General features: G+C 38.1%; 1 protein-coding gene across 1 annotated transcript in view; it reads left to right on the forward strand.

The window, feature by feature from the left end:
* LOC103518555 (histidine-rich glycoprotein-like) overlaps positions 1 to 16,532 on the forward strand; it is a 30,462-nt gene that overhangs the window by 13,440 nt on the left and 490 nt on the right. Inside the window, exons 3-6 of the mRNA XM_026830102.1 lie at positions 12,158 to 12,408; positions 13,278 to 13,426; positions 15,047 to 15,338; positions 15,945 to 16,064. Coding sequence (XP_026685903.1) covers positions 12,158 to 12,408; positions 13,278 to 13,426; positions 15,047 to 15,338; positions 15,945 to 16,064 — 812 coding nt within the window. The remainder of the gene's footprint in view (positions 1 to 12,157; positions 12,409 to 13,277; positions 13,427 to 15,046; positions 15,339 to 15,944; positions 16,065 to 16,532) is intronic.

Below are 16,532 nucleotides of genomic sequence, written 5' to 3' on the forward strand. Positions count from 1 at the left end.
TTATTTCTGTGGAAAGATGGCAAAACACGATAACCAACATTTTTCAAATTTTACAGGAGAGCAAAAAAACGTTTTTTTCAACATGAAAATATTTTTATCTTTTTTTTAATTATACTTACAATATTCATTCTTGGACTGTAATATAGGTAAGAAAATAAGGTATTAATCTGTTTAAGAATAATTTCTTCGTCATTACCAGGAACTGAGATAATAGCCTTTTAAAAAAAGATATCTTATTTTGCCATCTTCCATTTTCAACGTAAAACGCATTTTTGAACGATTTTTTAGGGCAAAACAGGATCCTGTTTTGCCATCTTCTATTGTCAACGTTTAACACACTTTTGAACGGTGTTGGAGGCCAAAACAAGATAAGTGAGTCCTACAATATAAGCTAAACTCGCACTTACCCCCCCGGGGGCTTCGCGTGTTCGCTACGCGGGGTTGCGTATACGGTCGCGCTGCGCGCTCCCGGGGGCTTCGCGGGGTTGTGCATGGGGTCGCGCTGCGCGCTCCCGGGGCTTCGCGGGGTTGTGCATGTGGTCGCGCTTCGCGCTCCCTTGTTTACGGTCGCGCTGCGCGCTCCCGGGGGCTTCGCGGGGTTGTGCTTGGGGTCGCGCTTCGCGCTCCCTTGGCTTCGCCCCTGAAAACTAATATCGTCCCTGAGTCTTGTCTCGAAGAAATGAAAACTGAAAACTAAAAGCGAGAGCAAAATATTAAACGTAGGAAAAGTTTTGCTGGCCTCAAACCTTGTTCCCTGTGTATTTCTTATGGGGGGACTAAAAAACGTCAATATCTCGGGAACGGTTTGGAATTTCGGGATTTTCCGATTTTTCCCAGTACCTATAAAAAATAAGGAATCCAATGGTGAAAACCGCATCTTCCTAGCTCATCTAGAAGTGGGTTAGAATTAGTATGAGTGAGTGAGTGAGTGAATCAGTCAGTCAGTCAGTCAGTTACACAAGGGGCTGTATATATTTAGGATTATAATAGGTAAGTAGCAAGTACATAATATGTACATATTTTATGTAAATAGAGTAATCCGTATACCCAGATAAGACAAAATGTAAACTGGACATTTAATCCATATTATACTTACATTTACATATCTACCTAATATGTAGAATTATTATTATTTTATCTCAAGTAATATGTACATAATACCTATATGTATAGTTATAAATATTATAATTATCTTTATCAGAATATAATTCCAGATAATGAATACCGCATGATTCTATTAAAATATTAATTTACATAAAATCTGTAAAATGTATCTAATGTCAACAGGTAAGTCTTAGGATTAAAAATTGAACAGTTTTATTCAATAAGGGACTAAGCCGGATTGGGGGCTTTTTGCATAAATAAATTGAAAGTACAGTAGAACCTCCATTATTTCAAATCCAAAATCCATTGTTTTTTTTCTATCTCGTCAGATCTCGTCAGAGGAAAAGATCATAGAAAATGATCATTTCAACTACCCCCAGTCCCAATTAGTTGAAATAATCGAAATTTTACTGTATTGTGCTCGGTTCTAGACAATCCTGGATACTTTGAACTTTAAATCCATCATCAATCTCACAACCGTTTTCAAACAATCGCTTTCAACAAGCAGATTTTATAGTACAAATCCTCTCCACTTTTCGAAGATTCATCAGATTTATCACTATTTCCAATCCATCTATCATTTTTAGCTTTTAATTCCCATTCGAGCAGGATAAACAAGGTGTATTCCATTCTATCGCGATTTAATTGTCGACAAATCAATGGATCCACAATAGCTCTTACAATGGTACATTGTAAAGATCTACATACAGGGTGTTCACCCTCAAACTGCTCAATAAGAAACGCGAACCCATTCGATTTGGCACTGAAAAACACATAAGAGAAAATGCTTCTTTTTTAGTCCAAAGAAAGTGTACCAGGGACTTGAATTTATCTATAAAAAGTCTAACAAACTGACTCTACAGGTTAACTTCAAACAGACAATAGATCAGTTGCGCTTACTTGTGTGATGTTTCAAAGTCATAGAGCAGGAAAAATGAGGACCAACGGAATTTTTCTTTTTCTAGAAGGAGTAAAAAAAACTCGATTCAGTAAATAAGATTAAAAAAATCGTGTTTGAGTTTTTTTTTTTTTTCCTTCTTCTTCTTCTTCTTATTTTTTTCCTCCTAGGTTGGCGTGTACACTGGGAGTTTCAAGTTTATTTATTGGGTATTGGTTTGTTAAACATCTCTCGGGCAGATATACCAACATTATGACTGGTAAATTGGTTTACGCTATGGCGATAGAGATACCATCGGACAAACCAGAGAATGGTACCAAATTACCAATTGAATTCGTATTTGAGCGAAATGAACCGATTCATTGCTAATTTCAAGTGACTCGATAACTCGACAAAAGGAGGAGGGAGGTTGAGGAAGGGAGGGGAGGAGAAGGAAGGAGGGGAAGAGAGGGAAGAACGGATGGGAATATGGGTAGGAAACTAACAGGAAGAGAAGATGAGGGCAAAAGGAGGGAGGGGGAAGCAAAAGGAGAGGGAGGGATGTGAGAGGAGAAAGAGAAACAGAACATTGTACAAAATAGCACTTCAGAATAATTTTTTACCAAATTTATACAAATAGGGTGGAGATGTCCCATACGGAACCCCTGAACAAAATCAGGTCCTTCGAACACCTTGCACATAATGCACACGTAAGAATAATAAGGTGAAGGTGTCTAATATCGTAGGTACCCCTGAACAAAATCAGGTTCCTAACAAAACCATACGTATTAGGGTGAAGGTTTCTAATGTCGTACCCCTGAACAAAATCAGGTCAATATAAAACCTTGCACATAAGTATAGGTAACAAGGTGGAGGTATCTAATATGAACACCCTTAAAAATTGGGCCCTATTTTATGTAATTTATACATATTTTTCTAACCATCATCACCAGTTTTACTGTTGTGCAAATATCCGCTAACAAATTTGCAAATAATAATAATAATAATAACAACCCAGCACGAGACATTTCAAACAAATGAGAAAATTTTACAAATGCAAACAAACTAACAAAGGCGTATTAAATAATTATTTATTTAAACCTCTCGAAAGATTATGCATAACAATTCGAATAAATAAATAATTTGAAAATAAATAAAAAATAAAATATTCAACCCAAGAAAATACAATCATAAATTACATTAAACTAACAAATTATTAAAAAAAAAAAACTATCACAGGAGCTTAGGTTTTTAATGGGGAGTGCCAAGTTGCTGTAATGTTAAGTATGTAAACAAAGCTATACATAAAATTATAATAGGTAAGTAGTAGGTACATAATATGTAGATACAACATATTTTATGTAAATACAGTAATCCGTATACCCAGATAAGACAAAATGTAAACTGGACATTTAATCCATATTATACTTACATTTACATATCTACCTAATATGTAGAATTATTATTATTTTATCTCAAGTAATATGTACATAATACCTATATGTATAGTTATAAATATTATAATTATCTTTATCAGAATATAATTCCAGATAATGAATACCGCATGATTCTATTAAAATATTAATTTACATAAAATCTGTAAAATGTATCTAATGTCAACAGGTAAGTCTTAGGATTAAAAATTGAACAGTTTTATTCAATAAGGGACTAAGCCGGATTGGGGGCTTTTTGCATAAATAAATTGAAAGTACAGTAGAATTCCCTAAGGACAGAAGTTGGCATCAGGTGTGACTTGGCCTTTTGAGAGGACAAACATTGGTAAGTAATAGAAATAATTAATATGTTTTATTAATAAAAACAACTATTGTTTTTTTCAGAGTTTCAGGCATTGAAAGTAGTAAATTCTCACTCTCAAGTCAGACTGAAATCAATTTTGACCAATCAGATGTTTGGAATTGATGCTCCAATCACTTAGGGCCAGGGTACTTTGGTCATAAAATATGGGTGTTCGTTTATAAAGGCGGCAAGTTTGACTACTATTTCAGGGTGTACCCAGGCGCCTTCGACGACCCTGTACATCGGATTATTTGCATTTCTCCAGTCTCTGTACATTTACTTTACTCTGTGTACCAGAGATACACAAATACTCTTTGCCTGTGATTATACGTACACTATGTACACCAGTGGTGTGAGGTCAGATTTTTAATAGGGGAAACTATAAACTCATATACCAGGCATGTCAAACTCAAAATGTATAGAGGGCCATTTTTGATATTTGTTGAACATTGGCGGGCCGCAGGTATTCACTTTTCAGCAACTCCCTAAGGACAGAAGTTGGCATCAGGTGTGACTTGGCCTTTTGAGAGGACAAACATTGGTAAGTAATAGAAATAATCAATATGTTTTATTAATAAAAACTGTTGTTTTTTCAGAGTTTCGGGCATTGTAAGTAATAAATTCTCACTCTCAAGTCAGACTGAAGTCAATTTTGACCAATCAGATGTTTGGAATTAATGCTTCAATCACTTGGGGCCAGGGTACTTTGGTCATAAAATATGGGTGTTCGTTTATAAAGGCGACAAGTTTGACTACTATTTCAGGGTGTACCCAGGCGCCTTCGACGACCCTGTATATCGGATTATTTGCATTTCTCCAGTCTCTGTACATTTACTTTACTCTGTGTACCAGAGATACACAAATACTCTTTGCCTGTGATAATACGTACACTATGTACACCAGTGGTGTGAGGTCAGATTTTTAATAGGGGAAACTATAAACTCATATACATAAGCGGAACAAATTCCCTGACGACTCCTTGTTTACAAATTCCCTGACGACTCCTTGCTTACAAATTCCCTGACGACTCCTTGTTAACAAATTTCCTGACGACTCCTTAGTAAGTATTAGTGGATTCCAAGACCACCAGAGCGACATACCGTAAATGGGCTTATTTTTTTGGATTCCCCTTTTGAAAATCTCACTCCACGTCACTGACGTCTACTAGATATGCAATATGTTATACATATGTATATTCAGATGCAGAGAAGACATTTTTCAAGTCGTTCTTTTATGCATAATTCATGTGTGTAACACATACTTCCCTCATTCCGTACGGGAGCCAACGAGTTGAGTCCTGATGCTTTTAGGTCCACATAACCAATTCAGCCCGCTAAGTGGAAGGGTTCACTAATTCACTTACGGATTGAGTCCCAAAAACTCCCATTTTCACAGGTCCATCACAAACAAATATGTTTTCAACAGGTAGGTATTCCTTTGACGAGTCGGATCCTAAAAAGTTCAACTAACTCATGATCGAAGTCATACATAAGCGGAACAAAATCTTGGAACTCATTTTTACAAATTCCCTGACGACTCCTTGTTTACAAATTACCTGACGACTCCTTGTTTACAAATTCCCTGACGACTCCACCTCCACATGTTTACAAATTCCCTGACATTCCTTAGTAAGTATTAGTGGATTCCAAGACCACCAGAGCGACATACCGTAAATGAGCTTATTTTTTTAATTGGATTCCCCTTTTGAAAATCTCACTCCACGTCACTGACGTCTACTAGATATGCAATATGTTATACATATGTATATTCAGATGCAGAGAAGACATTTTTCAAGTCGTTCTTCTATGCATAATTCATGTGTGTAACACATACTTCCCTCGTTCTTTGCGGGAGTCAACGAGTTGAGTCCTGATGCTTTTAGGTCCACATAACCAATTCAGCCCGCTAAGTGGAAGGGTTCACTTACGGATTGAGTCCCAAAAACTCCCGTTTTCACAGGTCCATCACAAACAAATATGTTTTCGACAGCTAGGTATTCCTTTGACGAGTCAGATCCTAAAAAGTTCAACTAACTCATGATAGGAATTACACACTTCGTACACGAATCAATTATGTAGTCCAATCAAAAATTCAGACTCCAATGTAGGATTCGAACCTACATTAATTCAAAGTGTCGGCCGGGATTGGAACTGTCAGTAGCAGAGGCATCGAGAGTTCTCGGTTCGTAGCAAGTAGGAGGCAAGATATTTATCTGATCAATTCCAACCTTTAACATGTTGTATATTAATGAGGAACAGAGATTGGTTTGTTTAGGGGTGCTCAAAGTGGGGTCATTAACGAGCGGTCATGGACATTTACAGTCACCAAATTTGGACACCCCCAAGACCCCGTGGAGAGCTAAATATTGTACGTTCAAATCTTCAAATCATTCTTCTTTTTCCTCCTCTTATTCTTCTTCCATCAGGTTTTTTTTTTTTCAACTCTTCGGCCCGAAACACGATTGACCTTGCCAGCAAAATTTCACGCTGAGCAATTCGTTGATTTTGCTAGTATTCTTCGATGGTTTTTGTTTAAACCCATCGTTTTCCTCTTCTTCTTCTTCTTCTTCTTCTTCTTCTTCTTCTTCTTCTTCTTTGTATTTTTCTTCTTCCTCTTCTTCTTCTTCCTCCTCCTCTTCTGCTTCTTGGTCTTCTTCGTCTACTTGTGTTGTTTGGTATTTGATTCATCAGTGTTCACATTCTTTCAACCTTTAACATGTTGTATATTAATGAGGAACAGAGATTGGTTTGTCTTAGGGGTGCTCAAAGTGGGGTCATTAACGAGCGGTCATGGTCATTTACAGTCACCAAATTTGGACATCCCTAAGACCCCGTGGAGAGCTAAATATTGTACGTTCAAATCTTCAAATCATTCTTCTTTTTCCTCTTCTTATTCTTCTTCCACCACTTTTTATTCTACTTCTCTGTTTTTTTCTCCTCCACTTCTTCTTCCATCAGTTTTTTTTTTTTTTTCAACTCTTCGGCCCGAAACACGATTGACCTTGCCAGCAAAATTTCACGCTGAGCAATTCGTTGATTTTGCTAGTTCATATTAAGAGTACCTTTAGCCAGGAGCACACAATGTGGCGAGTCGGATAATGTAAATGTTGTTCGTGACCAGAAGGAAGGAAAGAATCAAAGAATAATGAGGGTGTTTTTATTGAAACAATGTGTTAAAAAGGACTACTGGGCTACGGTCAATTAATTTATGATCTTTAAGGGGTTTGGTGTAGGGTTACCCTTCAAGGTCGTCGGTACTTTGAAATAAAAATATTACGTAATAGATATATACAATTGAAAATTAATTGCACTTGTAAGAAAATTAGCACTTGAAAATAAAAATTATTGTAAGAAAGAGAAAAAAATTTGATTATCACTAAAAATACTTCAGGTTAGACAAAAATAACAGTAAGTGAAAAATTTTCAGGCAAGTTTAAATTACAAATGCTGCAGTTTTCTGTAATTTGTGTACATACATGTTTGTATATCACCACAGTAAAAATATTTGATTTGATTTGATTTGACTAGGAGCAGCCACTCGCTATCAGGATAAAAAAGAAAGATGACAAAAAACAAAACACAACCTTACACAAAAGATGACAAAAGACAAAAAACTTCAGATTTGAATTTTTTACAACTTTTTACGTAGGAATCGACCTTTTATTCATAATTTTTACCCAACTGCAACTCCTCCATTTGAAGTTGACATTTTCCTACGGGACACATTGAAGCTGAACACCCTGTATGTATGTGCACAGTTTACTTGTACTAGAAGTGCTTAAAGCTTAGAGGTCATCTGATGTCACAAGGAGGAATTTCACCATCGGGTCAAAAGCTACGCTGGGGTCAGCACCAATTATTCCATCATTTGTTTGTTTCTTTTCCACGGTGTTTTTTTTTTTAAGAGGTTTGACAGAGGGAACTTTAACTGCTATGGTCTTATCGTCCCGAAATCGAAGAGAGAAGGAAGACAGGATCAGCTCATTCCCAAATTCGGCACTCCAATGACCAATATCGGACCTATGTAATTTGAGCTACAAACAAACACAGGTGTAAATTAGTATTGAACTCCACTGAAAAATAGGCATATTTTATTCAAACATTTCACAACACCAATTTCAAATCCACTCATGCATTAACACCAACTTCTTCGCTCATTAAACGAAAAACCTCTCTCTCTCGAGTTTAGTACAAAACATACAAAAGCGGCTGATGGGGGTTTTTTCCTCAAGCCATTCCCAATACAAATTTCCTTCCACTTTTTCCACATTTTTTCCTGTTTTTTTCACATTCTCATTTGCAGAGTGCTTCAGTCTTCGCTCATTAAACGAAAAACCTCTCTCGAGTTTAGTACAAAACATACAAAAGCGCTGATGGGGGAGTTTTTCTCCTCAAGCCATTCCCAATACAAATTTCCTTCCACTTTTTCCACATTTTTTCCTGTTTTTTTCACATTCTCATTTGCAGAGTGCTTCATAATTTAACCCAAATTATATGGGGATATATATAATTTATCCGCAAATTATATGACGATTGGTTTGTTAAACATCTCTCGGGCAGATACCAACATTATGACTGGTAAATTGGTTTATGCTATGGCGATAGAGATACCATCGGACAAACCAGACAATGGTACCAAATTACCAATTGAATTCGTATTTGAGCGAAATGAACCGATTCATTGCTAATTTCAAGTGACTCGATAACTCGACAAGGGGGGGAGGGAGGTTGAGGAAGGGAGGGGAGGAGAAGGAAGGAGGGGAAGAGAGGGAAGAACGGATGGGAATATGGGTAGAGAACTAGCAGGAAGAGAGGATGAGGGGAAAAGGAGAGGGAGCAAGATGAGGGAGGGAGGAAAGAGAGATGAGAAATAGAACATTGTACATAATAGCACATTGTCATAGATTCATAGAATATTGTACATAACAGCACTTAGAAATTGTTATTTTATCATGTTTTTATTTATACCAAAGTTATAAAAAAAGGGTGGAGATGTCCAATACGGAACCCCTGAACAAAATCAGGTCCCTATTAAACCTTGCACACAATACAAAAGAATAATTAGGTGGAGGAATCTAATATCGTACCCCTGAACAAAATCAGGTTCCTTACAAAACCATACATATTAGGGTGAAGGTTTCTAATATCATACCCCTGAACAAAATCAGGTCAATATAAAACCTTGCACATAATACTTACACATAAGTACAGGTAACAAGGTGGAGGTATCTAATATGAACACCCTTAAAAATTGGGCCCTATTTTATGTAATTTATACATATTTTTCTAACCATCATCACCAGTTTTACTGCTGTGAAAAAATCCGCTAACAAATTTGCAAAAAAAAAAATAATAATAATAAATAAATAATAATAATAACCCAGCACGAGACATTTCAAACAAATGAGAAAATTTTACAAATGCAAACAAATAAACAAAGGCGTATTAAATAATTATTTATTTAAACCTCTCGAAAGATTACGCATAATAATTCGAATAAATACGTAATTTGAAAATAAATAAAAAATAAAATATTCAACCCAAGAAAATACAATCATAAATTACATTAAACTAACAAATGATAAAAAAAAAAAAAAAAAAAAAAAAAAAAAAAAAATTTTGCCATCTTCCATTTTCAACGTAAAACGCATTTTTGAACGATTTTTTAGGGCAAAACAGGATCCTGTTTTGCCATCTTCTATTGTCAACGTTTAACACACTTTTGAACGGTGTTGGAGGCCAAAACAAGATAAGTGAGTCCTACAATATAAGCTAAACTCGCACTTACCCCCCCGGGGGCTTCGCGTGTTCGCTACGCGGGGTTGCGTATACGGTCGCGCTGCGCGCTCCCGGGGGCTTCGCGGGGTTGTGCATGGGGTCGCGCTGCGCGCTCCCGGGGCTTCGCGGGGTTGTGCATGTGGTCGCGCTTCGCGCTCCCTTGTTTACGGTCGCGCTGCGCGCTCCCGGGGGCTTCGCGGGGTTGTGCTTGGGGTCGCGCTTCGCGCTCCCTTGGCTTCGCCCCTGAAAACTAATATCGTCCCTGAGTCTTGTCTCGAAGAAATGAAAACTGAAAACTAAAAGCGAGAGCAAAATATTAAACGTAGGAAAAGTTTTGCTGGCCTCAAACCTTGTTCCCTGTGTATTTCTTATGGGGGGACTAAAAAACGTCAATATCTCGGGAACGGTTTGGAATTTCGGGATTTTCCGATTTTTCCCAGTACCTATAAAAAATAAGGAATCCAATGGTGAAAACCGCATCTTCCTAGCTCATCTAGAAGTGGGTTAGAATTAGTATGAGTGAGTGAGTGAGTGAATCAGTCAGTCAGTCAGTCAGTTACACAAGGGGCTGTATATATTTAGGATTATAATAGGTAAGTAGCAAGTACATAATATGTACATATTTTATGTAAATAGAGTAATCCGTATACCCAGATAAGACAAAATGTAAACTGGACATTTAATCCATATTATACTTACATTTACATATCTACCTAATATGTATTATTATTATTATTATTTTATCTCAAGTAATATGTACATAATACCTATATGTATAGTTATAAATATTTTAATTATCTTTATCAGAACCCATACAGCACAAAAGTTGGAAATATATGTAATACCATTGTCAAAAGTAATTTCGTATTACAGAAGCAAGAAAAACAATATGTAAAAAAGCTATTTGTAATTTGTATACAAGGTGGCGATGGGAAAAGAGAGATTGTCATGGAATCAGGACACCCTTTACTGTTACGGTGTGGGTGATGTTAAATCAGATTTCACAATTTCAAACGAAATGTCGCGTCGGTGTTGATCGGTCGCGCTCGAAATCTTGGAAAGCTCCACGCTGTAGATATATTTAAAGTTTTGAGGTAAGTTCTTGTAAATATACCGTTGCTGTTATGTACATACACATATATCTTCACACCTAACCTCGATGGTAAATGGATTGCTGTTGGGTCTACCGATCTTAACAGAAAAGGTAAGTGGCAATATCCATGTCAACTTTAAGTTATAGACTCAGGGTAACAATAAGTACAACCAAATAGAAATAGTTCCAATCAGAAGAAATGCCGGGGGTATAAAAAACACCTCATGCATCTGCACCAAAAAAAGTCGTGACCTATTATCAGAATTATTAGAGAACTTTTCAAACCTTTTTATTAATTTATTTCCTCGAACAGTTGACCCAGTACATCTTATAGCTAACCTGTTGTTGTTGTTGTTGTTGTTGTTGTTGTAGCGGCTTTAGCTTTCGCCGAATGGCGATAGCAGAATAAAGAAAAGATGTCTTTTGAAAGCTACTTGTATTTTGTATACAAGGTGGCGATGGAAAAAGAGAGATTGTCATGGAATCAGGACACCATTTTCTTTACTGTTACGGTGTGGTGACGTTAAATCAGATTTCACAATTTCAAACGAAATGTCGCGTCGGCGTTGATCAGTCGCGCTCGAAATCTTTGAAAGCTCCACGCTGTAGATATATTTAAAGTTTTGAGGTAAGTTCTTGTAATTATACCGTTGCAGTTATGTATATACACATATATCTTCACACCTAACCTCGATGGTAAATGGATTGCTGTTGGGTCTACCGATCTTCCCAACACCACATCAGAAAAGGTAAGTGGCAATAACCATGTCGACTTTAAGTTATAGACTCAGGGTAACAATAAGTACGACCAAATAGAAATGGTTCCAATCAGAAGAAATGCCGGGGAAATAAAAAATATCTCCTGCATCTGCACCAAAAAAAGTCGTGACCTATTATCAGAATTATTAGAGAACTTCTCAAACCTTTTTAATTCTTTATTTCCTCGAACAGTTGACCCAGTACATCTTATAGCTAACCTGTTGTTGTTGTTGTTGTAGCGGCTTTAGCTTTCGCCGAATGGCGATAGCAGAATAAAGAAAAGATGTCTTTTTGTATCTGCTATACACCGGGGTGATGGTCTCTAGCTCTAGCCATGTTAATTTGGCTGGCTCGTCCTGAACCGCAGTCAACCATCGTGAGGACTTGTGCTTGGTATTTAAAAGCAGAGAGAACCCTTTGAGGAACTGCCAGCTTGCTAGGCTGGTTAGGGTTAGCTGTTCTCCTCCCTGTTTATAGTCCCAAAGCCAGACGCTAGTCTTCTCTCTGTTTAATGTATAATGTCCCCTAGCCAGACATCTTCAATCCTCGAAAACTATTGCTACAAGGAATCAAATGTGTGCCTGGTCCCCCAGTTACTAATATAACGCCTTCCTCAACTGCATTAACAAGGACAAACGTACTCCTATTAGACTTTCATTATCGTGGACACTCGTTGCTATGTTGAAAGGTCCCCTAGCTAATGTCCCCTAGCTAACCTGTAATAGGACTCGGGTTGGACCCTGTTTACAGGGGCACGATCAAGCACATCCACGAACACCACGGGAAGGTGTCGCACATCCACAACCACGGCGGAAAGGCGGTCCACATCCACCATCACGACGGCAAGGCGCAGCACAAACACCACCACCACGGCGAGGCGGACCACAAGCACCACCACCATGGGGAGGCGGAACACAAGCACCACCATCACGGAGAGGCGGAGCACAAGCACCATCACGGAGGTAAGAGACGAGAGGACTGTGGAGTAGAGATGTGTACAGGCTTGTCAAAGGCTGTTTTGTCCAAGCCTATCTTTAAAGAGTGATTGAGTCATAAAAAAGAACTACTCTTTTCAGAAGTCAATGAGTCAGATCCTAACTACCTGCAACCATAGGGAGTTGAAGAGAGAGTTACATGTTTAAGGATCTGACTCATTGACTGAGTAGTTCAGCGAAAAGAGTGGTTCTTTTTCATACATAACTCACTTTTTACACATCTCTACCAGAGATATGGTAGAAGAAAGTATATGACCGGAGAGGGGTAAGGTATTTCCAATCACACACACAGACAGCACGATCAAACTAGTCCCTCAGGTGGTAAGACATTTTCTCTAGGAAAAAGAAGAAGAAGAAGAAGAAGAAGAAGAAGAAGAAAGAAAGAAAGAAAGAAAAAAAAAAACAGCTCATTCCCAAATTCGGCACTCCAATGACCAATATCGGACCTATGTAATTTGAGCTACAAACAAACACAGGTGTCCTGTATGTTTGATATTCAAACGCCCAATTCACACCGTCAGCAAAAACTGGAATCCCGAGGTATTCTATCGGGCTGGTTTCACACGCTACTGATCAATAAGTTGCTGACCACAAAAAAAAAAAAAAAAAAAAAAAAAAAAAAAAAAAAAAAAAAAACAACAAAATTAAAACCTTTTTTGGAATAACGCCCCCGATCGATCGATGGACCCGAATTCTTAAATTATGGGTATCAAGTATCCACAGAGGTTAAAATGAAAGCAAATATACTCATTGATGTTGTTCAAATGAAGGCTGTAAAGAAGTTCCAGCTAAGGTTCACAACTAATTCATGATGTGTCTAACTTCGATTTAAGTACACATGTAACTGACTGACCTCGATTTAACTCGTTTCCCAGGTAAATTCGGACACGGACATCACCACAAGGGAGAAGCCAAGCACGGACATCACCACCATGGTGAATTCGGCCACGAGGCTCACCACAAGGGCGAGTTCGGCCATGGACACAAACATCACGGCGAGGCCAAACACGTTACACTACTTACGGTAACCCTAGATCGCTAGAAAGCAAATTCCATTCACTGGAGGCCTACCTCAGGTTCGAATTTCAAATTGGCACATTTTTACTTTTTTTGGTCCAAATTTTCGATTGTCTCTTTTCAGTGAAAAAAAAACGTTTTTTGCTTCAGAAAAATCCTCTAACGCAAACATCCTCTCAATATAGTTTCAAAGTTTATTTATTTTCATGTTTCAACACATTGGGGTTCAACACAACACATGTTTCAACACAACACATCAGACATCAGTAGGTATATACAGTAGAAAAAAAAAGCAAAGAATGAGACAAAATGTGAACATAATCTAGAGCAAAAGAAGTAAAAAAGAAAACAAAAACTAATGTAATAGTAATTATGTACCTACCTACACATCGATACCTATACTCAAAAACAAAAAATCGGCAAAACAAAAAATCGGCAAAACAAAAAATCTCCCCTGTTTGAGTCCATTTTTACTCAGCATACTATGTACAAATGTACATACCCTACAAAGGAATACCAAATGTCAGGAATTTCGCCCGAAAACAACAAATACATGAATACATCATATTCACCGATTTAATTAATAACAAGCGCTGACAGAAAAAAAAAAAAAAAAATCAATCAATCAAAGCAGAAAATACAAGTCAAAACCTCTCCCAACATATTGTTTTTATTTCAGTCGAGTATTCAAGTCCTATTTATATGTTTACATCCAAACGAGCTACCAAAAGGGGGGGGGGGGGCGTTTTTTTAACCATGTTATTACAAACAATTTCATGTTGTTGTTTTTATTTTTTTATTTTTCGACGAATTTGAAACAAAATGCTATCACTCAATTTCAGCGGGACGTGATCCTTTGCCCTCGGGTCCCCTTGTTTGGGAAGCTTCGATTGAAAATAACACAAGGATGATGCTTATGATACTCGGGATGGAAATTTTGTTCAAGAGGAGCACAAGCGAACGAAATAACGAATACACTAACGAGGGAAAAAATCGGGACATTCGGAGTGCCTTTATGATGGATTTCACCAACGACTTAATGAGAGATTTAACTAATCGAAGAATTTTTAATCATCCAAAAAGGATATTTTAATAATATAAAAAGGAGTTTTTATTGGTCCAAATAAGAGTTTTTATAGTGATCCAAAAAGGAGGAGTTTTTAAAAACTCCTGTTTGAATCATTAAAAACTCCTTTTTCTATCATTGAAAATTCTCGAATTAGTTAAATCTCTCATTAAGTCGTTGGTGAAATCCACCATTAGAGATTTTACAATATGAACAACATTGAAATTGTGATGAGCTGATGAGGGACATATTACGGATGGACATGCTACGACACAGACCACAAGTAGTCTAATGTAGCAGTTGATTCATTGCTTCGGAAAAAAAAAAGGCCATCAAACTCTTTTTTTTTATCAAGGTTGAATGGTAAAGATTGTCTTGGGCAATAATATCGTCTTCTATTTTGAGGATCGCGGTAGCGCTCCACCCCGCAAAGTCAAGAAAGTTTGACAGCGCTACTAGAAATATTCACGGTAACTCTCAAACAGTTCATCCGATTTTGACGGAACCTGGCGAACATGTTCAACACACGAAGCAAAATTTTCGCATTAATTTCCAATTTAAAATGACCCTACTTCACTTCCAGGTAAATTCGGACACGGCCATCATCACCACGGAGAGGCCGAGCACAAGCACTCGCACGACGGCCACTTCGGCCACGGCCACAAACACCACGGCGAGGCCAAACACCATCACCAGCACCACGGCAAAGCGGAACACGGGCATCATCATCACGGAGAATTCGGCCACCATGCAGAACACAAGGGGCACTTTGGCCACGGGCACAAACATCACGGGGAGGGTCATCACAAGCACCATCACCACGGGAAGGCGGAACATGATCATCATCATGATGGTAACGTATTATGTCAAAAAAGTTTATACGCCACAGACCAAACAAAAAGTTTATACGACTACTAGAGATATTACGCCACAGACCAAGTAGCCGTTTTCAGGTAGTTATAGAGGAAAAACTACAAATGATGGTAAAGTATTTCTAATGACCAGCAAGGTAGAAAGATGTAGTTCAGCCCGTTCACACTGAATTTTTCTTCGTCACTATGTCTTTTTTCGTGAGGCGAGGCGTAGGCGTATACAAAGGAATTAATATATTCACATTGCCAACGAAGAAATAATCGGAAAAATTTAACTTCGGAAGAGAATTCGTGCAGTGTGAACGGTCTGCTTGACTTTGTCCCAGAACTTAGGAACGAGATTCATTTTCTGAAAAGCGCAGTACAGTTAGGTGTTCCTGTCTTCTGCTGGTAGCTCTCTCCGAGAATTCCTCTCTGGTGACCTACACAGCTACACACTGCCCCCTAGTCACGTGAGGGCTGCGTGTTTCTATCTTCACACACAAACGTACGAGGGTTGTTAGACCAACTTGGAAGATAAATCGTAGCTCCTGTTCCGGACTGGCGGACACCAAAAGGCCTGAATGTTTTAATGTTCCCTCACACAGGTAAATTCGGTCACGGACATCACCACAAGGGCGAGGGAGAACACAAGCATCACCACCATGGTGAATTCGGCCACGAGGCTCACCACAAGGGCGAGTTCGGCCATGGACACAAACATCACGGCGAGGCCAAACACGTACTTCTTTTCTTCTTTTCCAAGTACGTTTTAATAGCGAAGCAATAAAGTAGAAAAAAGAAAACTATTTACGGGCTTTAATAGTTAGAGTTGAACAGTAAATCAAAAAAAAGAACTTACTTCCAAGGTCAATGCTCCACGGAGAATGAGCCTGAGAGTTCTGGGTTCGACTCCGATGAAATAGAGCGAATGGGTAAAAAAAGAACTTACTTCCAAGGTCAATGCTCCACGGAGAATGAGCCTGAGAGTTCTGGGTTCGACTCCGATGAAATAGAGCGAATGGTTTGACGGTTAAAATTAACGTTTCCGAAGAGCATGGCCATTTTAGGTCACACTTATATTACAGAGAAATCGAATGGGCGCTCTGTAGTGAACCTTTTTTTTTCTATTAGCGCTTTAAAAATGTATTATGCATGTCGTTCGCGCCGTTTCCTCATTGGACTTAAATTTGGTC

This window comes from Diaphorina citri, unplaced genomic scaffold, assembly GCF_000475195.1.
Source record: "Diaphorina citri unplaced genomic scaffold, Diaci psyllid genome assembly version 1.1 scaffold61, whole genome shotgun sequence".
Classification (NCBI taxonomy): domain Eukaryota; kingdom Metazoa; phylum Arthropoda; class Insecta; order Hemiptera; family Psyllidae; genus Diaphorina; species Diaphorina citri.